The sequence below is a fragment of the Myotis yumanensis genome, unplaced genomic scaffold (genome assembly GCF_028538775.1).
Source record: "Myotis yumanensis isolate MYYU_CA2020_CCGP unplaced genomic scaffold, mMyoYum1.0.hap1 SCAF_2, whole genome shotgun sequence".
Lineage (NCBI taxonomy): Eukaryota > Metazoa > Chordata > Mammalia > Chiroptera > Vespertilionidae > Myotis > Myotis yumanensis.
The window spans coordinates 112,012,359-112,034,279 of record NW_027223753.1 but is presented as its reverse complement, the minus strand read 5'-3'; the positions used below and the strand labels follow the sequence as shown (position 1 = coordinate 112,034,279).

The 21,921-nt window shown below is 48.1% G+C and overlaps 1 protein-coding gene across 4 annotated transcripts in view; it reads right to left on the bottom strand.

Moving 5' to 3' along the window:
- Positions 1–20,611, bottom strand: part of HPS3 (HPS3 biogenesis of lysosomal organelles complex 2 subunit 1) — a 76,200-nt gene extending 55,589 nt beyond the window's left edge. Inside the window, exon 1 of one of the 4 annotated variants that reach the window (XR_011470294.1) lies at positions 20,294–20,610. Coding sequence is in view for 3 of the 4 variants with exons in the window: in XM_070405948.1 (XP_070262049.1) it covers positions 20,294–20,510 (217 nt within the window). In the remaining variant the exon portion in view is untranslated. Of the gene's footprint in view, positions 1–20,293 lie in introns of all 4 variants that reach the window. The other 3 variants (XM_070405948.1, XM_070405947.1, XM_070405946.1) reach the window with 3 other exon arrangements.
- Between the last annotated feature and the right edge of the window lie 1,310 nt (positions 20,612–21,921).

Sequence of the window (21,921 nt, the reverse complement as noted above, 5' to 3'; positions counted from 1 at the left end):
AACAGTAGCAAAATTACAGTTAAGAAGTAGCAACGAAAATAATTTTATGGATGGGGGTCACCACAACATGAGGAACTGTATTAAAGAGTCCCGGCATTAGGAAGGTTGAGAACCACTGTCCTAGGCCAATATCTTCCCTAACAAAGATCAACTTCGACTTTAACTGAACTGTGGGGGCCCTGACCAGAGTACTCCAGAGGTTAAAGGCCCACTCACCATATGAATGTGTGCAGGCAATGACACAGCAGTATTACTATTTTAAAGGCCCCTTTGCCCTACGCATGCATGAGGGCAATGACTCAGCAGTAGCACTACCATACTGCGCAAGCGCACCCTTAAATAACCACTTTTGTTAATGTAACACAGATGCCTCTAATTGGCACGAGGCCTCTTTTGTTTGAGTGAGTATATAAGGTGCCACTGACCAGCCAGCTGTTGGCTGCTTTGTTCATAATAAAGCATGTCCCACCTACCTATGGCCACTCGTGTATTCTTCCAATTCCTGGCGTCCAAAGGGGTCAAGTCCTAGGCTGAGGAACTTGGACCCGCATGAGCCTGTCTTTTTGCATCTAAGACAACATACCTGTGGAATGTCAGGGGACAACCAATGGACCAGGTCACCAGGGCAGAGACCACAAATTCCCTCATTGTTATTGTGATCTGTTAATTGTTGATTTAACTATCCTATGCCCACTTATGTAAAAGAAGCATGTGTCTATTTTACTTTTTACCCAATCCCAGAAGTTTCCCCACTTTGCTTTCCCCACCTCCCTAATCTATCATCAATGGATATCATGTAACCCACTTATGTCTCCTCCTTTGATAATTTATAAAAATTGGAAAAACCACCGTTCTCTGGGGCAGTCTCAATGCCTTGAGATTCTGCTTCCCGGCAATTGTCGGCAGTTTGGCTCAAATGAACTCACAATTCTTTACAGGTTTGAATGTTTCTTACATTAAAAGGCTGCTGTTAGCATACTGACTTCCTGTATGTGCAAGCAGCTGCAGCCCATTTCTGCAGACTGCGGAGTTCCCGGGGGCTGCCCCGGCCCCTTCTCCTCCAAAATGAGCCATCATTCAAGAGGCAAATCTCCTGATGCTGGTTCCTTTGGCCACAGAGATGGAGGCTGCACCTATCTGTTCTCTTGCTGGAGATCTTGGTAGGATGCCTAAATATACTCTGCAGGTTCAATATGTTTGCTCATTCTGTTCCAGAGAAGCAGTTTGGATGGAGTTAGGCTTAAAAGATGCCTATAGAGCAGGGATGGCGAACCTTTTGAGCTTGGCGTGTCAGCATTTTGAAAAACCCTAACTTAACTCTGGTGCCGTGTCACATATAGAAATTTTTTGATATTTGCAACCATAGTAAAACAAAGACTTATATTTTTGATATTTATTTTATATATTTAAATGCCATTTAACAAAGAAAAATCAACCAAAAAAATGAGTTCACGTGTCACCTCTGACACGCGTGTCATAGGTTTGCCATCACTGCTATAGAGATTGTTTCTATAGAAATGGCTTTATCTAAGAAAGTCTTTATATGTCTTACAGCAATAAAATGCCTTTCAAAACCTCTTCATTTAGTAATATTTTCCACAGAGTATTTGTAAACTTAATGACTTCTGTCCTGAAGGCCTGGGTGTGAGGGAGGCTCAACCGGTCATTTGGAAATTCCAGAAGTGAACCCTGGGTTAGGCTCCAAATGGGCTTCAGTTACTGGAGCCTTATGAGAAGTAGCCTTAAAATAAGAATGGCTGTACAGAGTTATTTCAGATCTAAATCTGAAAAACAATATTCCTAAATTGTGATGGAGTTGGCTCAAGTTTTGACTATTAAAAAAAGAAAATTATCTTTAGTATATAAATAAATTATTGAGGATGTGTTGACAGTAATGAATTACCAACAGCCTTTTATTTAAATGGCTTGAACACACTGCAATTCAAGTTCACACAGGCCTAGATAGGCCTTAATAATGGACGTAGGTGCCTATTCACTGTTTAATTCCATCACAGATGAGGAACCAAGTGGCGGTAATACCAGTGAGGTTCCCATATTGTGTTGTAACACAGTCATAAGAGGGTCAGAGCAATATAACAACTAGTGAACTATCAGTTTAAACTGTGTACATTTTTTAACTGTAAATTTTTTACTGTATATTGCTGCATAGTGTGCTTGCAATAAAGTGCTTGCAATTTAAAAACTATTTCATATTCTTTTTTTAAAATTTATTGTTCAAAGTATTACAAATGTCCCCTTTTTCCCCGTTGACCCTCTCTACCTCATTCCACCCCCCCCCCCCAGGATTTCCCCACGCTAATGTTTGTCCATGGGCTATGCATATCCTATCTAATAAAAGACAAAAAGGGTAATTAACCGTACCTCCGCTGCGCTTCCCATTGCCTAATCAGGGCGATATGCAAATTAACTGCCAACAAAAATGGCGGCCTGCAGCCACGCAGCTGAAGCGAGCAGGAGGCTTGCTTGCTCCAGTGATGGAGGAAGCCAAGGTTCCCCACCTGCCGCGGCCCGGCTCTGAGCCTGAAAGCAACAATGTTTCAATTATAGAAGCTAAACAAACCCCAGATACCTGCTTTCAGCCGGCGCAGCCTCAGAGCTGGGAGTGCCAGTGATGGCAACAATGTTTCAATTATAGAAGGTAAATAATAAAGGACTTAAATGTACGACAGGAAACCATAAAAATTCTAGAAGAATACAAAGGCAACAAAATCTCAGACATATGCCAAAACAATTTCTTCACTGATACAGCTCCTAGGGCAGTTGAAACTAAAGAGAAAATGAACAAATGGGACTACATCAAAATAAAAAGCTTCTGCACAGCAAAAGAAACCATCAACAAAACAACAAGAAAACCCACCTCGTGGGAAAACATATTTGCCAACGTCATATCTGATAAGGGCTTAATCTCCAAAATTTATAGGGAACTCATACAACTTAACAAAAAGAAGATAAACAATCCAATCAAAAAATGGGCAAAGGATCTAAATAGACACCTTTCAAAAGAGGACATTCAGAAAGCCAAGAGACATATGAAAACATGCTCAAAGTCACTAATCATCCGAGAGATGCAAATCAAAACAACAATGAGGTACCATCTCACACCTGTCAGAATGGCCATCATCAACAAATCAACAAACGACAAGTGCTGGAGAGGATGTGGAGAAAAAGGAACACTTGTGCACTGCTGGTGGGAATGCAGACTGGTGCAGCCACTATGGAAGGCAGTATGGAGGTTCCTCAAAAAATTGGAAATGGAACTCCCATTTGACCCTGTGATCCCACTTCTAGGAATATATCCCAAGAAACCAGAAACACCAATCAGAAAGGATATATGCACCCAGATGTTCATAGCAGCACAATTCACCATAGCTAAGATCTGGAAACAGCCTAAGTGCCCATCAGTAGATGAATGGATTAGAAAACTGTGGTACATCTACACGATGGAATACTATGCTGCTGTTAAAAAGAAGGAACTCCTACCATTTGCAACATCATGGATGGAACTGGAGAGCATTATGCTAAGTGAAACAAGCCAGTCAATGAAGGAAAAATACCACATGATCTCACTCATTCATGGATAATAAAGACCATTACAAACTTTTGAACAATAATAGATACAGAGGCAGAGCTGCCTCAAACTGATTGTCAAACTGCAGTGGGAAGGCCAGAGAGAGTTGGGGGGCAGGAGGGAGGGGAGTAAGAGATCAACCGAAGGACTTGTATGCATGCATATAAGCATAACTAATGGACATAAGACACTGGGGGGTAAGGGAGGGTAGGGGTTTGTCAAGGGCGGGGGGGAAAAAAGGACACTTATGTAATACCCTTTGTAATACTTTAAGCGAAAAAAAAAAAAAAATTACAATGAGAAGGTAAATAAACCCCAGAATAAAAAAAAAAAAGGAAAAATAGGAGAGGCTGGGAGCTTCAGTCGCTGATCAGCCTGAAAATGGCCCTCAGTCCCTCACCCAGACTGGCCAGGCACCCCAGTGGGGACCTCCACCCTAAAGGGGGTGTGGCCAGCCTGAAAACAGCCATCAGCCCCTCATCCAGGCAGGCCAGGCACCCCAGTGGGGAACCCCACCCTGAAGGGGGTGTGACCAGCTGCAAACAGCCATCAGCCCCTCACCCAGGCTGGCCAGGCATCCCAGCGGGACCCCCACCCTGATCCAGGACACCCTTCAGGGCAAACCAGCTGGCCCCCATCCATGCACCAGGCCTCTATCCTATATAGTAAAAGGGTAATATGCAAACTGACCCTAACAGCAGAAAGACTGGGAATGACTGGTCACTATGACACACACTGACCACCAGGGGCAGATGCTCAATGCAGGAGCTGCCCTCTGGTGGTCAGTGCGCTCCCACATGGGGGAGCTCTGCTCAGCCACAAGCCAGGCTGATGGCTGCTAGTACAGCAGTGGTGGTGGGAGCCTCTCCTGCCTCCTCAGCAGCGCTAAGGATGTCCGACTGCAGCTTAGGCCTGCTCCCCGCTGGCATGTGGACTTCCCCTGAGGGCTGCCAGGCTTCCAGAGGGATGTCTGGTTGCCATCTTAGGCCCAATCCCCCAGGGAGTAGGCCTAAGCCAGCAGGTGGTTATCCCCCAAGGGGTCCCAGAATGCTAGAGGGCACAAGCCGGGCTGAGAGACCGCCCACCCCCGAGTGTACAAATTTTTGTGCACCGGGCCTCTAGTCTAATCTAATAAAAAAGAAACATGCAAATTGACCGTACCTTCTCTATGCCCCAAGCCACACCCACCAGCCAATCAGAGCAACTATATGCAAATTACCCCAACCAAGATGGGGGCCGGGAGCCACGGAGCTGGAGCAAGCAGGAGGCTTGGTTGCCCCGGCGATGGAGGAAGCCAAGCTTCCCACAGGCCCTGGTCAGCTCTGAGCTCCACTCAAGGCAACAAAGTTTCAATTATAGAAGATAAACAAACCCCAGATACCTGCTTCCAGCCAGCCTCCACTAGGAGCTTGGGTGGCTGGGGGCCGTGGCCAGCCTGCAAACAGCCATCAGCCCCTCATCCAGGCTGGCCAGGCACCCCAGTGGGGACCCCCACCCTGAAGGGGGTGTGACCAGTCTGAAAACGGCCCTCAGCCCCTCACCCAGGCTGGCCAGGCACCCCAGCGGGACCCTCACCCTGATCCGGGACACCTTTCAGGGAAAACCAGCCGGCCCCCACCCATGCATCAGGCCTCTATCCTATATAATAAAAGGGTAACATGCAAATTGACCCTAACAGCAGAATGACTGGTCACTATGACACACACTGACCACCAGGGGGCAGATGCTCAATGCAGGAGCTGCCCCCTGTGGTCAGTGCGCTCCCACAGGGGAAGCTGTGCTCAGCCACAAGCCAGGCTGACGGCTGCCAGTACAGCAGTGGTGGTGGGAGCCTCTCCCGCCTCCTCAGCAGCACTAAGGATGTCCGACTGCAGCTTAGGCCTGTTCCCCGCTGGCAAGTGGGCATTTCCCAAGGGCTCCCGGGCTGCCAGAGGGATGTCTGACTACCAGTTTAGGCCCAATCCCCCTGGGAGCGGGTCTAAGCCAGCAGGTGGTCATCCCCCTAGGGGTCCCAGACTGTGAGAGGGCACAGGCCAGTCTTTGGGACCCCCCCCCCCCCCCCCCAGTGCACAAATTTTTGTGCACCAGGCCTCTAGTCTATACTAATAAAAGATTAATATGCTAATTAGACCGGACGTCTTCCGACTTTCTTCCAGACATCCTTTCAAACAAAGCCACAATAGCTGCAAGGGCTGAGGGCCGGCAGCCACAGCAGCTGTGAGGGCCAGTCCAGTACCACGGTCCCTTTTGCTGAGGCCACAGGAGAAGGTGCCGCAGGAGAAGGCAGAAGGGAGAAGGCCAGCATCGTGTGAGAAGGGAGAAGGGAAAAGTCCGGAGACACTCAAGAAGGCAGAAGGGAGAAGGTGGCAGTTAGGCAGTTAAGGGGATCAGACTGCCAGTGGAGAGCAGTTAGGAGAGTCAGGCCAGCAGGGGAGAGCAGTTAGGGTGATCAGGCCGGCAGGGGAGAAGCAGTTAGGGGGATCAGGCCAGCAGGGGAGAGAGTTAGAGGTGATCAGGCTGGCAGGGGAGAAGCAGTTAGGGGGATCGGGCTGGCAGGGAATAGCAGTTAGGGGGATCAGGCCACCAGTGGAGAGCAGTTATGGGAATGAGGCTGGCAGGGGAGAGCAGTTAGGCAGTTAGGGGTGATCAGGCCAGCAGGGGATCAGTTAGGGGCGATCAGGCCAGCAGGGGAACAGTTAGGGGCACCAGGCAGGCAGGCAGAGGCGGTTAGGAGCCAGTGGTTCCAGATTGCGAGAGGGATCCCGGATTGGAGAGGTGCAGGCCCGGCTTAGGGGCCCCCACCCCTGTGCACGAATTTTGTGCACCGGGCCTCTAGTCTATATATATAAAAGCCTAAGCGACCAGCCAACTGGCCAGTAGCTATGACCGACACTAACCACCAGGGGGGCAGATGTTCAACGCACAGGCATGGAAACATGGAATAGACTGATGAATCTCAGAGGAAAGGGGGTAGGGGGAGGTTGGGAAGAGATTTGCCAAAGATCTTATATGCATACTAGAGGCCCGGTGCACAGAGTTGTGCACCAGTGGGGTCCCTCAGCCTGGCTTGCGGGGATCAGGCCGAAACCGGCCCAGTGCACGGTTGAGGTCCCTTGGCCTGGCCTGTGGAGATCGAGCTGAAACCGGCTCTCCGACATCCCCCAATGGTCCTGGATTGCAAGAGGGCACAGGTCAAACCGAGGGACCCCAACGGTGTACGAATCTGTGAACTGGGCCTCTAGTATTCATTTAAGTTCTTTGTTTAGCTTCTTCCCATACTCCCCTCCCCTCCTAAAATACATTATTCTGTTGCATGTTTTAATGTTTCTGGATTGGCTTATTTTGCTTAGCATAATACTAAAAAAAAAATTATACACACACACATTTTTTTTTTTTTTTTGGTTAATCCTCAACTGAGGATATTTATTTATTTATTTATTTATTCATTCATTTATTTTATTTTTTTTTTTTTAGAGAGAGAGTGAAAAGGAGGGGGAGAGACAGAGAGAAACATCAATGTGAGAGACACATGAATTGGTTGCCTCCTGCATGCTCCCCCTGCCCCTGACCAGGGCCTGGGATCAAGCCTGCAACCAAGGTTGAACACAGGACCCTACAATCCACAGGCCAACGCTCTATCCACTGAGCCAAACTGGCTAGGACTATGTTTATATTTTTTAAAATATGCCTGTGGCCTCCACCTTCCAATAAGTCCCTTATTAAATATTTTTTTAAATTATTGTGATAAAATACCCATAACAAAATTTACCATTTTCATCACTTTTAAGTGTACAATTCAATGGCATTAAGTACATTCAATTGTTTTACAACTGTCACAACCATCCTTCTCAAGACCTTTTTCACCTTCCCCAAAATTCTGTATTAAACTCCCCATTCCTCCCCCGACCCCAGCCCCAACTCCTGCAAACACCATTCTACCTTCTGTCTCTATGAATTTAACAACCCTGGGTACCTCATATTAACTGAATCATACAATATTTGTCCTTTGTGTCTGGCTTACTTCACTTAGCACAATGTCTTCCAGGTTAATTTGTGTTGCAGCATGTGTCAGATTTTCATTCCCTTTTAAGGCTAAATAATATTCTATTACTAGTGGCACAGTGCATGAATTCATGCACACTGAAAGGACATTAATTAGAAGAAGTATTTTAATATCACTATTCGCCCTATCTCTGTAATAGAAGTGTCAGAGATGAAAGAAAATTAGTAAAATGTACATGAAAATAATATATAAATTGATTAATAAATAAACAATAACAACATGATATAACAACAAATATTTTCCATGAAATTTTTACTGTCAGAATCGTTTATCATTAAATTTTCCATCAGATGGTTTTTCATTGAAGAAATTTACGGATAGGAAAAATTGACATGTAACAGTCATTCCACCACAATTGTGTTCGATAACTGCATCCTCAATTTCCTCATATTCGCTATGAAGGCAGTTCCTACCAATATTGATAGTACTTGTCGATAACTGTTCTTCAGACATATTCTGTTGACGACGTCACTTTCTTTTGGCTTCAGAGGTACATTGTGGCAATAGTTGGTTTTCAGACATATTCTGTCCAAACTTTAGGCTTCAGAATGTCAACAAAAACATGATGTCATTATCGGGCGCCCACAGACACCATTTGCAGACTGGGCGGGGCTGTGGGCCACATTTTGCGCCATGGCAGCATCAGCTGCGATTTGGTGGGCTGTCGTTCCAGGATGGTGGCAGGGCCTCTGTCCCAGTTGGGGGAAGCCAAGTGTTGCTTTGTCAGTGCCTGGTTCACGGTGCCATTTCTCTGTGCATGTCACGGCAGTTCCTGTGTTAAGCTCCCTGGTCGTCAGCGCACATCAAAGCGACCGGTCAGACAGTGGGAAGGATACTTAGCATATTAGCCTTTTATATATATATAGACTAGAGGCCCAGTGCACAAAAATTTGTGCACTCGGGGGGGGGGGGGGGAGGGGGATCCCTCAGCCCGGCCTGTGCCCTCCCGCAGTCTGGGACCCCTCGGGAGATAACGATCTGCTGGCTTAGGCCTGCTCCCGGGTGGCAGAGGGCAGGCCCAATCCCTAGGTGCAGCCCCTGGTCGGGCTCAGAGCAGGGCTGATTGGGGAGTTGGGGCGCCGCCACCTGTCATGCACAGAGCAGGGCGGATCGGGAGGTTGCGATGCCACCCTCAGTCACGCTCAGGGTAGGGCCGATTGGGGGGTTGGGGCACCGCCCCCTGTCACACTCAAGGCAGGGTTGATGGGGAGGTTGCGGCGCCACACCCTGTCACGCACAGAGCAGGGCCGATCAGGGGGATGGGCGCTGCCCCGTCATGCACAGAGCAGGGCCCATCAGGGGGTTGGGGAGCTCCCCCCTGTCATGCACAGAGCAGGGCCCATCAGGGGGTTGGGGAGCTCCCCCCTGTCACGCACAGAGCAGGGCCGATCAGGGAGTTGAGGAGCTCCCTCCTGTCACTCACAGAGTAGGGCCGATAGGGGAGTTAGGGCACTGCCCCCTGTCACACACAGAGCAGGGCGGATCAGGGGGTTGGGGCGCCGCCCTCTATCACCCACAGAGCAGGGACGATCAGGGGGTTGGGGCGCCGCCACTGTCACACTCAGGGCAGGACCAATGGGGAGGTTATGGCTCTACCCCATCACACACAAAGCAGGGCCCGTCGGGGGGGGAGGGGGTTTGGGGCGCTGCCCTCTATCACCCACAGAGCAGGGCCGATCAGGGGGTTGGGGCGCTGCCACTGTCACACTCAGGGCAGGACCGATGGGGAGGTTATGGCTCTACCCTGTCACACACAGAGCAGGGCCTCTGGGGGGGGGGGGGGGGTTGGGGCGCCGCACCCTGTCACACACAGAGCAGGGCCAATCAGGGGGTTGGGGCACCGCACCCTGTCACACACAGAGTCGCAGGGCAATCAGGGGGTTTGGGCGCTGCCCCATCACGCTGATCCCGGTGCTGGGAGGCATATTACCCTTTTACTATATAGGATAGAGGCCTGGGGGCAGGCTGGTTTGCCCTGAAGGGTGTCCTGGATCAGGGTGGGGGTCCCCACTGGGGTGCCTGGCCAGCCTGGATGAGGGGATGATGGCTGTTTGCAGCTGGTCACACACCCTTCAGGGTGGGGGTCCCCACTGGGGTGCCTGGCCAGTCTGGGTGAGGGGCTGAGGGCTGCCTTCAGGCTGGCGATTGACTGAAGCTCCCAACCGCTCCTTTTTTTTCTTTTTCTTTTTTATTCTGGGCCAGCTTTAGCTCTGGCTCTAGCTCTGAGGCCTCGGCGGCTGAAAGCTGGTTTCTGGGGTTTTGTTTAGCTTCTATATTTGTTACAAAGTTTCAAACTGCCAGCTCAGAGGCCGGCAAGGCAGGCGGGGAACGTTGGAGTCCTCCTTCACTGAAGCAAGCAAGCCTCCTTGTTCGCTTCCAGCTGCCTGGATGCCGGCCGCCATCTTGGCTGACAGTTAATTTGCATATACTCACTGATTAGCCAATGAAAAGGGTAGCAGTCGTACACTAATTACCATGTTTCTCTTTTAATAGTGTAGACTAGAGGCCCGGTGCATGAAATTCGCCAGCACTCAGATATCCCTCTCACAGTCTGGGGCTCTCACAGTCCAGGACCCCTCCTGGGCTCCTTACTGCCCACTTGCCACAGAGGTGCGAGAGGCTTCCGCCACCGCCACTGCGCTTGCCAGCCATGAGCCCAGCTTCTGGCTGAGCTAGGCGGGGGGGGAGAGGGGGGGCACAACTCAACCAGAAGCCAGGCTCACTGCTCCTTAGTGCTGGCCCCGCCCCCTGCCCACTGGTTGGGGGGGCCAGCCAGGGGCCAGGCCAGCCAGGGGAGGGGCTGTGGGAGGTTGAGGAGCTGCAGTCGTGCCCCATCCCACTGCCTCTGTGGAAGTGGCAGCACTGGGAGCGGGCCCACGTGCCACCTCTCCCACCGCCTCTGCGAAAGGGGGTGGCACCAGGACCAGGCCCGCACTGCCAACTCTCCCACCGTGGCTGGCCTGGTGGTACAGGCTCACTGGCTCTGGCCCCACCCACTGGTCATTCTGGAAGGTCGTTCTGTGTCTGGTCTAATTAGCATATGAGCTCTTTATTATATAAGATATGTATATGCCACATTTTGTTTATCTGTCAATGAAGACTTTCCATGTGTTGGCTACTATAAATAATGCTATAATTAATGAGGGTAATATATGTAGATGCCACATTTTGTCTGTCTTTTCATCTACTGATGGACATTTGGGTTGCTTCCACTTGTTAGCCCTTGTGAAAAATGCTGTTATGAATATTGGTGTACAAATATTTGCAAAAGTCCCTGCTTTGAATTTTTTCGTATCTATACCCAGAAGTGAAATTGCTGGATCACATAATTGTTTTGTTTTGTTTTTTTGAGGAACCACCGTATTGTTTCCCACAGCAGCTCTATAACACTTTATATTCCCACCAGCAATGCACAAGGATTCCAAAATCTCTACCTCCTCAGCAACAGTTATTTTCTACTTTTTTTTATAATAGCCACTAGAGGCCCAGTGCATGAAAATTCATGCACTGGAGCGGGAGGGTGGGGGAGATCCCTCAGGCCTGCCACCCTCTCACAGTCCGGGAGCCCTCAGGGGTGGGAGGTGATCCAGCTATCAGGGGAAGGTGACGTCCCCATCACACCTCTGCTGCTGCCACTGCTGGCAGCATAAGCCTCAGCCGGCCCTGGTTACCTGCGCCTCGGGCCGACCCTGGGCAGCTAGGCAGCTGCCACCAGCAGCGGAGCAGCCGGCCCCGCTCCCACTGTGGGTGCCACCATCTTTGTGAGGGGCATGACGGTCAATTTGCATATTACCTCTTTATTATATAGGGTTCTAATGGGTGTGAAAAGGTATCTCACTGTGGCTTTGATTTGCATTTCCTTGAAGATTAGTGATGTTAAGCATCTTTTCATGTGTTTGTTGACCATTTGGAAATGCTTGTCAAGTCCTTTGCCCACTTTTGAATTGTTTTTCCTGTTGTTGAATTATAGGAATTCTTTAATATTCTGGATATTTATCTCTTATCAGATATATGCTTCGCAAATATTTTCTCCTATTCTGTGGACTGTCTTTTCAATCCTTTGATTGTGTCCTGTGATGCACAAAAGTTCTTAATTTTGATAAAGTCCAATTTGTCTATTTTTTCTTTTTTTGCCTGGTGTCATATTCAAGTTAGTAAATTAATTTTAAAATTAACAGTATTTTTTTATTTATAATAAAATTTTATTCATGCATCTATAAATATATGCCTATTTCATTAATAAAGTCTATATATCAACTGTTTATATATAATCTGCAAACTGTACATAGCACCCATGCTGGTTTGTATGATTTCAAATCAATAACTTGTTTTATAAATGATCAGAGGCCCGGTGCATGAAATTCGTGCACGGGAAGGGGGTTGTCCCTTAGCCCAGCCTGCACGCTCTCCAATATGGAATCCCTCTCACAATCCAGGACCACTGACTCCTAACCACTCGCCTGCCTGCCAGCCTGATCACCCCCTAACTGTTCTCCCCTGCCAGCCTGATCCCCCTAATTGCCCTCCCCTGCTGGCCTGATCCTCCCCAACTGCTCTCTACTGCCTGTCTGATCTCCCTAACTGCTCTCCTCTGCCAGCCTGATCGTCCACTAACTGCTTGCTCCCCCATGCCGGCCTGATCTCGCCCTTAACTGCTTGCTCTCCTACTGGTCTGTTTGCCCTTAACCACCTCTGCCTCGGCCCCCGCCACCGTGGCATTGTCTGGAAGGAAGTCGGACACCCAGAAGGTGTCTGGTCGACCCAGTCTAATTAGCATATTACCTTTTATTAGTATAGATGACCTAGAACTTGCTAAGTTTGTCTACCTCATAAGCCTTAAGATCACAGATTCAGAGTTCTTTCAGTTAATTCTCACAGCAGACCATCTACACTAATAAAAGAGAAACATGGTAATTGGCGTACGACCGCTACCCTTCCCATTGGCTAATCAGCGTATCCTTATGCAAATTAACTGTCAGCCAAGATGGCGGCCGGCAGCCATGCACTGAAGCGAGCAGGGAGGCTTGCTTCCTCCAGGGACTGCAAACTCCAACGTTCCCCGCCTCACTTGCCCACCTCTCAACTGCAACTCTAAGCAATTATTACTATGTTGCAAATAAGAAGCTAAACAAAACTGGCTGTCAGTCAGCCCCGGACCGCAACATTGTATCCATGTTTTCAGCAGCGAGGCCTCAGAGCTAAAGCTGGCCCAGAATAAAAAAAAAAAAACAAAAACAAGGAGCGGTTGGGAGCTTTTAGTCAACTGCCAGCGGGAAAACAGCCCTCAGCCCCTCAGCCAGCCTGGCCAGGCACCCCAGTGGGGACCCCCACCCTGATCCAGGACACCCTTCAGGGCAAACCAGCCAGCCCCCACCCGTGCACCAGGCCTCTATTCTATATAGTAAAAGGGTAATATGCCTCCCGGCACCGGGATCAGCGAAGCAGCGAGGCTCCTGGCACCGGGATCAGCATGACAGGGGGCAGCGCCCAAACCCCCTGATCAGCCCTGCGCTGTGCCTGATAGGGGGGAGCTCCCCAATCCCCCGATTGCCCTGCAGCTCTGTGTTTGACAGGGTGCAGCGCACCAACCCCCTGATCGGCCCTGCTCTGTGTGTGACAGGGTAGAGCCATAACCTCTCCATCGGCCCTGCCCTGAGTGTGACAGTGGTGGCGCCCCAACCCCCTGATCGGCCCTGCTCTGTGGGTAATAGAGGGTGGCGCCCCAACCCCCCTCCACGGGCCTTGCTCTGTGTGTGACAGGGTAGAGCCATAACCTCCCCATTGGCCCTGCCCTGAGTGTGACAGGGTGCAGCGCCCCAACCCCCTGATCCGCCCTGCTCTGTGTGTGACAGGAGGCGGTGCCCCAGCTCCCCTATCGGCCCTACTCTGTGAGTGACAGGGGGGAGCTCCTCAAACCCCTGATGGGCCCTGCTCTGTGAGTGACAGGGGGCATCGCCCCAACCCCCCTGATGGACCCTGCTCTGTTAGTGACAGGGGGCAGCGCCCCAACCCCCTGATCGGCCCTGCTCTGTGAGTGACAGGGAGTGGCGCCGCAACCTCCCCATCGACCCTGCCTTGAGTGTAACAGGGGGCGGTGCCCCAACCCCCCAATCAGCCCTACCCTGAGCGTGACTGAGGGTGGCATCGCAACCTCCCGATCCGCCCTGCTCTGTGCATGACGGGGCGGCGCCCCAACTCCCCAATCGGCCCTGCTCTGAGCCTGACCAGGGGCTGCACTTAGGGATTGGGCCTGCCCTCTGCCACCCGGGAGCAGGCCTAAGCCAGCAGGTCATTATCTCCCGAGGGATCCCAGACTGTGAGAGGGCACAGGCCGGGCTGGGGGACCCCCCCCCCCCACCGAGTGCACAAATTTTTGTGCACCGGGCCTCTAGTTAAGATATAATGTCCTTCTCCTTTTATTGCTCAGGAATCTGAAGCTCAGACAAACTCAGTAACCTGCCTAAGGCAACACACAGTCAACAAAGTACGGAGGTGGAACTTAACCATCTGTATGCCATAAGGGTCTATAGACTCAAGCGGCGGACCTTTTTTAATTAAATTCAAAATATCGTGGCAGTTAACACTAAGGTATCGGGTGAATTTCCTGCCAAAATATAAGATGGCGCGGGCAATTATTTAGGTTTCCCGCGCAAACTGAAAATAGCGGTACTCCGATAGATATCTGATATAAAAAAATAATTATTATGCGAACACTTTGCGGAACGATTTTATTTTATTTGGTTAAAAAATTCTATATGAATGTCTTTATCACAATATATTTAAATATTTAAACACGTAATAATATTCACAAAACTCAAAACTAAAGACGTCCGGACACAAGAAGTATTTCTCAATAACTATTCTCTTTGCATGGTGAGATATCCAGGGATATCGGTTATAAAATGAGAAAACAATACATTGGTACCCTAACGGTATTGTACTCGACCAGCGCCATAAAGTGTTCTCTACTTACAAGGGATTTTTATGATACCTATTACCCCAATGGGTATGAAACGGTTCGCATACGCAAGTAGGTATCTTTGTGAATGGCAAACAAACAAATATTTGGTAATACGCAGTTACAATCGGCCCGAGTTTACACGTTTCCCGCACTCCACGCAAATCTATATGAACCGAGTTAAGACGGCTCCCGCGGAGTACGCGCAATTCACGCGAGCCGACTTAACTCGTTTCCCGCAATCCAAGTGTTAACTGGTTTATACCTGGATTTGGTTAGCTTAAAAGTCAATGCTCATTCCCCAATAATGTTGTCTCTCAAAATGTTAGAAAGGAGATATAAATCTAGAGGATTCAGTAGAGGCTATGGCCCTTTATAATGGAACTAAACTTTTTAAAGCAGCATGAGTCCAGGGCTTTATTTTATTTGTAAATTAAAAAGCCATTCTTGGCCAGATAGCTCAGTTGGTTAGAGCATCGTCCCGATACCCCAAAGATTCAGGTTCGATCTTCAGTCAGGGCACATACAAGAAGCAACCAATGAGTGCATAAATAAGTGGACCAACAAATCCATGTTTCTCTCTCACTCTCTCTCAAATCAAAAAAATTAAGAAAAAATTTTTAAATAAAATATCATTCTCATATCTACTCTTAAGCTGAGTCACTGATTTTTAAAAATAAGTAAACTTTTCATTTTATGTAATCTATAATAACAAAAACGTAATATGCTAATTAGACAAGACAACCTTCCAGACAAAGCTGGGGCTGCAAGGGAAGGCCGGGTCCCGGGTGACAGAGGGAAGCCGGTGCCAGCAGCCGGGGGAAGGAAGCCCTACTCTTGCATGAATTTCATGCATCGGGCCTCTAGTAAGATTAAAAATCCTGGTTAAAACTAACACCAGGTTAAGAAAAATGCTGCACTCCAATGACAATATTGACATCAGAAGGCAGAATAGTCCTCGCCAGTTTCGCCCAGTGGATAGAGCATCGGCCTGTGGACTGAAGGGTCCTGGGTTTGATTCTGGTCAAGGGCACATGCCTGGGTTGTGGGCTTGATCCCCAGTAGGGGGTATGCAGGAGGCATCCAATCAATGATTCTCATCATTGATGTTTCAATCTCCCTCTCTCTCTCCCTTCCTCTCTGAAATCAACAAAAACATATTTTTAAAAAAGAAGGCAGAAATAACATACAATGCATCAAAATATGTTTTATGACTTAAAATTTCTACCTACTTTCTCCCTATACCCCCAAATCTTATGAAAGGAGAATAGCACCCTATTAGAGATTTTAAAAAACAACATAATAAAACTGAAATTATTTACTGCTTGAGGCCTGCAAAGCACTTACAGTAAACATAGGATGGGGCAAACATAGGTTTACAGTTGTGAGTACACCAAACAGTTTATTCTAGTATTATTAATGATTGTATTTTCCATATGAACTGTAAACCTACTTTTGCCCACCCCATATAAATGGCTGATATGAGATTCATTCTGTTTTTGATGGGGGATTTGCCTACAGAGGAAGACACTGGGTGCTTAGAGCATAAATCCCTTCATGTCCAAGTTACTGTGAATGGGAGGAAAGAACACCAAAAAGTAAAAGCTGAGACATGGAAGACAAGTTACCTGGATATCCGCATAGCTAGGAGTTAGCTATGTGTAGACTAATAGAAGCTGTACCCAGCGGTTGAGGTTCAAGTGAGAACTGAAAGTTACCCTTGAAGCATATAACCCATGCTAATACATTCCACATGACTCCTGAACTTCCTTTAAGACAGCAACCAGATTATAAAAACATCTTTGATTTCAAGACCTCATTAATGAGGTCACCATCCTACTCACTGCCTACAGTAGCCAGTATGGCTCTAGGTCAGTGGTTCTCAATCCTGGCTAAATATTAGACTACCCCAATGCTGGGCCACACCTCAGAAAACTGATACTGGTTTTCTAGTTTGTGGTCCAGGCATTGGTATTGTGGACGAAAAGGGGCCACATGCTAACCTGACTAGCTCAGGAAAGGCCTGCGTGGCAACCTTGCAAACTCAAGAAACCTAACGTAACCACAAAGAAAAAAATTTTTAAAAATAAATAAAGTAACCACAAAGGATGGTCTGAAATTAAAACTTTAATTAAAAAGCAGTCTATGGTAAAAAGTCTTGTCCTAGGTATCTTGCCAGCAGTCTATGGTGGGTAGTCATGTCCTAGGCCAGTGGTCGGCAAACTGCGGCCCCTTGAGTGTGGCTCTTCCACAAAATTCCACGTATAGGCAAGCACGTGCAGTGCAATTGAAACTTCATGGCCACACCCAAGGGGCCAAAGAGCGGCATGTGGCTTGCGAGCCGCAGTTTGCCGACCACTGTCCTAGGCCAATATCTTCCCTGGCAAAGATCAACTTCGATTTTTACTGAGCCTATTGTCTTTTTGCACCTAGATAACATACCTGTGAACTATCAGGGTAACTTGTAACTTCCCTTTTTCCAGACCTCTCAGGGCACAACCAATGTGCCAAGGCTCCCACAAACTCCCTCATTGTTATTGTTAATTGTTGACTGTTAACTAACTATCCTGTACCCACCTATGTGAAAGAAGCATGTGCCCTAGCTGGTTTGGCTCAGTAGATAGAGCATCAGCCTGCCGACTGAAGGGTCCTGGGTTCAATTCCGGTCAAGGGCACATGCTAGGGATTGTGGGCTCGATCCCTAGTAGGGGGCGTGCAATTGTTGACAGCAATTGTTGACAGTTTGGCTCAAATAAACTCATAAAGTTCTTTACAGGTTTGAATGTTTCTTATATTAACAGTATTTTTTAAAGCTTCCTCCAGGTAATTCTTATGTGCCAAGGATCCCTAGAATCACCACTACTGACAGTCAAGAAAGTTTAAAGTTTATAAAATGCCTGCCACTTTCAATTCTAGAATAAATGTCCATTTGGAAGAATGGAGCAAATAATGTAAACAGTGTATTGCTTCTCTCTCTCTCTCTCTCTCACTCACACACACACACACACACACACACAGTAAAGTTGAAACTGGTGAGTTTGGCACTCAGTAGAGCTCTTCAGGTGAGAACTCCTGTGCCTAAAAGGGGGTTGGGTGAGAAAAACTACCAATGTTGTGAAACAACTGAAACTGATTTCATAAGAAATACCTAAATCAGAATCTTCTGCTAAAGAGAACTTACAGATCTAAAAATGTTCAAACAGGTCCATGAATCTTTGCAGGCCCCTGTTGATGTCTTCACTAGTCAAAAAGAAAAACTAATTACAGTGTAGTAAGTTGATCATAAAGCAAAGACATCCAACATTTGGGGCTGTTTTTACTTTTATAAATAATGGTGGCAGTAAATATAAGGACTCTTTATTTTTAAAAATATATATATTTAGTTGATAAAATGAACAGATACTATGTATGGCAGCCTCACAGTTTTTTACTGATCCACAAAAATCCCAGTGCCTGGAAATCACTGATCTAGTGATTCAACTGTTTTATTTTTTTTAACAGAAACTGAGATCCAAAAGTTTCAATGAACTCGCACCTGCAGACAGAGAAGGGACTAGATGCTCTGCACTTCATTAATAATGGAAGTGGTTCCACTGTAATACTAATATTTACACCTTTACACCCCTCTGGAAAAGGAGGAATCGAGTTTTAAGTGTATTTTTTAGACAGTTTTTTAAGATCTTATGGTGAATCCTTTTGCAATCTTAAGTACCTATTATTAAATATTGGAGTTTTCTAAAATAAGGATATACACACACACACAGTGCCCCCTTGGTACACTTCAATTTTCTGGTGGAAAAATAATAGTGGATGCTGCTAAGCTGTTTGGAGGCAGGGGTGGGGTTGGGGACAGGGTAGGAGTGTGGGGATGGATGGGTGTTCTAAGAGGGGAGTGTTGGGGTCCAACCCCAGCCAGTCCAAGGGTTCCCAAAGGTGTGGACGGAGTTGGCGAAGAAGAAATGACACAGAGACAGTGTTCAGTTGATCAGCAGCCTAGCCAGGTTCTGTCTTTATTCTCCTGTTATATCTGTATTTATACCGGTTGATTTTAATCCTATCCATTCTATTCCAAAGGTTAGGGCGTTTGTTATCTCCATTCCAAGGTCACTACTCTATTGTTCTGTTAAGCTACAAGGAAGTAACTGAAGGAGATTATCCTAAGTAAAGATTATGTAGCTTAAGTGTGATTGTTCATGGTTAAAGTGATTAACTACCCGCCTGGCACTTAGTTAAGGGGTTTTACTGATTTATTCCCTTCCTTAGTCCTGTTAATCCCTAACTCCAGGGAAAAATCCCCACCTGGGGAAACAACCTTTCTCAGAGAGGTGACCTTGGTTAAAAAACATAGCGCTAAGTAGGGGAGCAAACCTATTAAGAACAGTATGCCATATATGCCAGGTCCCTTGAAACATATGCTGTGCAGATGTTTCTTCCCTGCAGTGACTGTGTCAAGCAGCAAGGATGGACCGGCTTCCGGCAGGAGAGTTCCACGTATATAGATTTTAAAATCATCATACAATGTGAGCTTTCAAAAATCGACAGTGGATATAGGTATAGGTGTAACAGGGCTTGCCATGAGTTGGCCTAATTGTTGAAACTGGGTGTACCTGGGGTCTCAGGTTACTATTCTCCCTACTTTTGTCTGTGTTTGAAATGTATGTGTTTGTTTTGTTATTTTTTTAAGTATCTAGGTTTCTTACAGGGAGTGGAACCCAGTTACCCAACCACAGGCTTTACTGACTAGGGCATATGACTAGGTCAGTGGTCGGCAAACTGCGGCTCGCGAGCCACATGCGGCTCTTTGGACCCTTGAGTGTGGCTCTTCCACAAAATACCACTTGCGGGCGCACACGTACAGTGCGATTGAAACTTCGTGGCCTGGGTGAGTCTATTTTGAAGTGGCATTAGAAGAAGTGGGGGGGGTGTCGGTCAGTTGGGTGACGGAATACACAGCGCGGCGGGAGGCGCACCCAATTCATGCAGGAGTTGAGTGAGCCAGTCAGTCAGCAGTCTCATTGTGCAGTGGTTAGTGCCAGAAGCGTCTGCAAATCCCGAGCAGGTGACAAAAGTAAAGTTTATTAAGTTAATTTTAGGGAACGTTGTGGAGTGAAAGAAGATGTAGTGTCGGGGATTGAGAAAGGTGTGTTGAGATGGTTTGGACATATAGAGAGAATGAACGAAAGGAGATAGACAAAACAAGTATACAAGGTGAGTGTGGATGGGAGAGTTGGAAGGGGTCAACCTCAGCGAACGTACCTCAATCCGATTGAGGACGATTGAGGACGATTTTAGCAAAGGCCAGCTTAGTAGTACCCTAATTAAGTTAATAACTATGTACCTACCTATATAGTTTAAGTTTAAAAAATTTGGCTCTCAAAAGAAATTTCAATCATTGTACTGTTGATATTTGGCTCTGTTGACTAATGAGTTTGCTGACCACTGGACTAGGGCATAAGATGAGGAGGAGAAGACAGCATCCCCCGCCCTCTAAAAGCAGGCTCTCACCAGTCGTTGCCAGGACAACAGCACAGCTCAGCGCATTTTCAGTCATCAGCCGCCCCACTACCGGAGACCTTCCGGCAAGTTCCCGGAAGCACGAAGACCCTTTCCCTCCCAGGCCTGCCTCCGGACGCTCCGCCCGCTGACGGAGGCCCTAAGGCGCCCCGGCCCCATCGTTACTCACCCGCCTCGCTGTAGACCAGGCGCAGCACCCGGCCCAGCGTGGAGAAGGCGCACCTCGGCTGGCACAGCTCCTGTCCGGCCACGGCGAACGCCTCCACCTTGCAGCCCGCTGCCACGAACAGCGCGTCGGGGCCCCCGCCGCAGAACCTTTCCGGCTCCAGCTTGCAGGGCACCACCTGCTGCGACCCGAACGGGTGCAGATTATACAACTGCACCATCCCGGCTACGGCAGCGAGCCAGTCCCGGCGTCCGGGGACCCCGCGCTGGCCGCAGAGGCAGGACCACTTCCGTGAGTGAGAGCGATTGCCCTGTCACGTGAGCGCCAGCCGCCTGCCCGTGGCTCCGGTTGTTAAAGTGGCCGCTGCGGGGCAGGGCGGGGCGGGGCGGGGCGGGGCGCGGCTGAGGCTGGGAGGGTGGTCACAGCCGCCCGCCCGCCCAGCTCCGCCCAAGCCCGGGCTGCGCAGGCCGAGGACCAGTGTCCCTTTGTCTTTTCACGTTACCGCTTTGGGCCAGGAGATATTTTAGGCCCTGGAATACGTTTTCACATTTAGTCATCTGCTCTCATGTACTATTTCCTACTTGATTCAGTGGCATCACTGATGTCCCCCACCCCACCCCCAGCCTTGAGCCTCTGGAGCAGGGGTGGGCAAACTTTTTGACTCGAGGGCCACATTGGGTTCTTAAACTGGACCAGAGGGCCGGAACAAAAGCATGGGTGGAGTGTTTGTGTGAACTAATATAAATTCAAAGTAAACATCATTACATAAAAGGGTACGGTCTCTTTTTTTTTTAGTTTTATTCATTTCAAATGGGCCGGCCCGCGGGCGGTAGTTTGCCCACGGCTGCCTGGAGTGTAGGGCTGCAATAACTGAAGTGAGGTGCACACAGCGCAACTCGCTACTAAATACAGGAGGAGCTGCTCAGGAATACTTTAAATTCTAGAATGGTTTAGTTGGAAAGAACGATGCCTAGAACGTGCTTGGCAAAAACAAACAAGTTTGTGGGATGAAAGAATCTGTGGACATCATCTAGTGAACTCCAGGTATTTGACAGGTTAGTTTGAGCCCCAGAGAACAAAAAAAAGGAATAAGGGCCAGAAATCCACTGGCTCTCAGTCCTAAAACTATCTGGTAATCTGTATCTATTCCTAACATCTCAAACGTGGAGTCTGTGCTTGTAATCCTACATACAAGAGGGTAAGGTGGTTATGCAGCTATAAGTCTGTTCCTCCCCATTGATAAGTCCTGGTGATTTAGACTGGTCCTTTTCTTCCTGGTGCATAGAGGGAGACACCTTACATGGGGAGATTTCCTTTCTAAAGACAAATGTCCCTACAGAAGGGTGACTTCTCTGTTTTCAGAACTTCTGTTGTATCTGCTGTTTCTCAAAATAATCCTGAGGCCAAGAGGCCTAGTTTTGGGTGGGATGCTCTGCTATCTTTTAAGGTGGCAGAGGACACTGTTAAAAAACAAAATTCAACCGAGTGAATTTTTTTTATATATATATATTTTAATATATTTTATTGATTTTTTACAGAGAGGAAGGGAGAGGGATAGAGAGTTAGAAACATCGATGAGAGAGGAACATCGATCAGCTGCCTCCTGCACATCTCCCACTGGGGATGTGCCC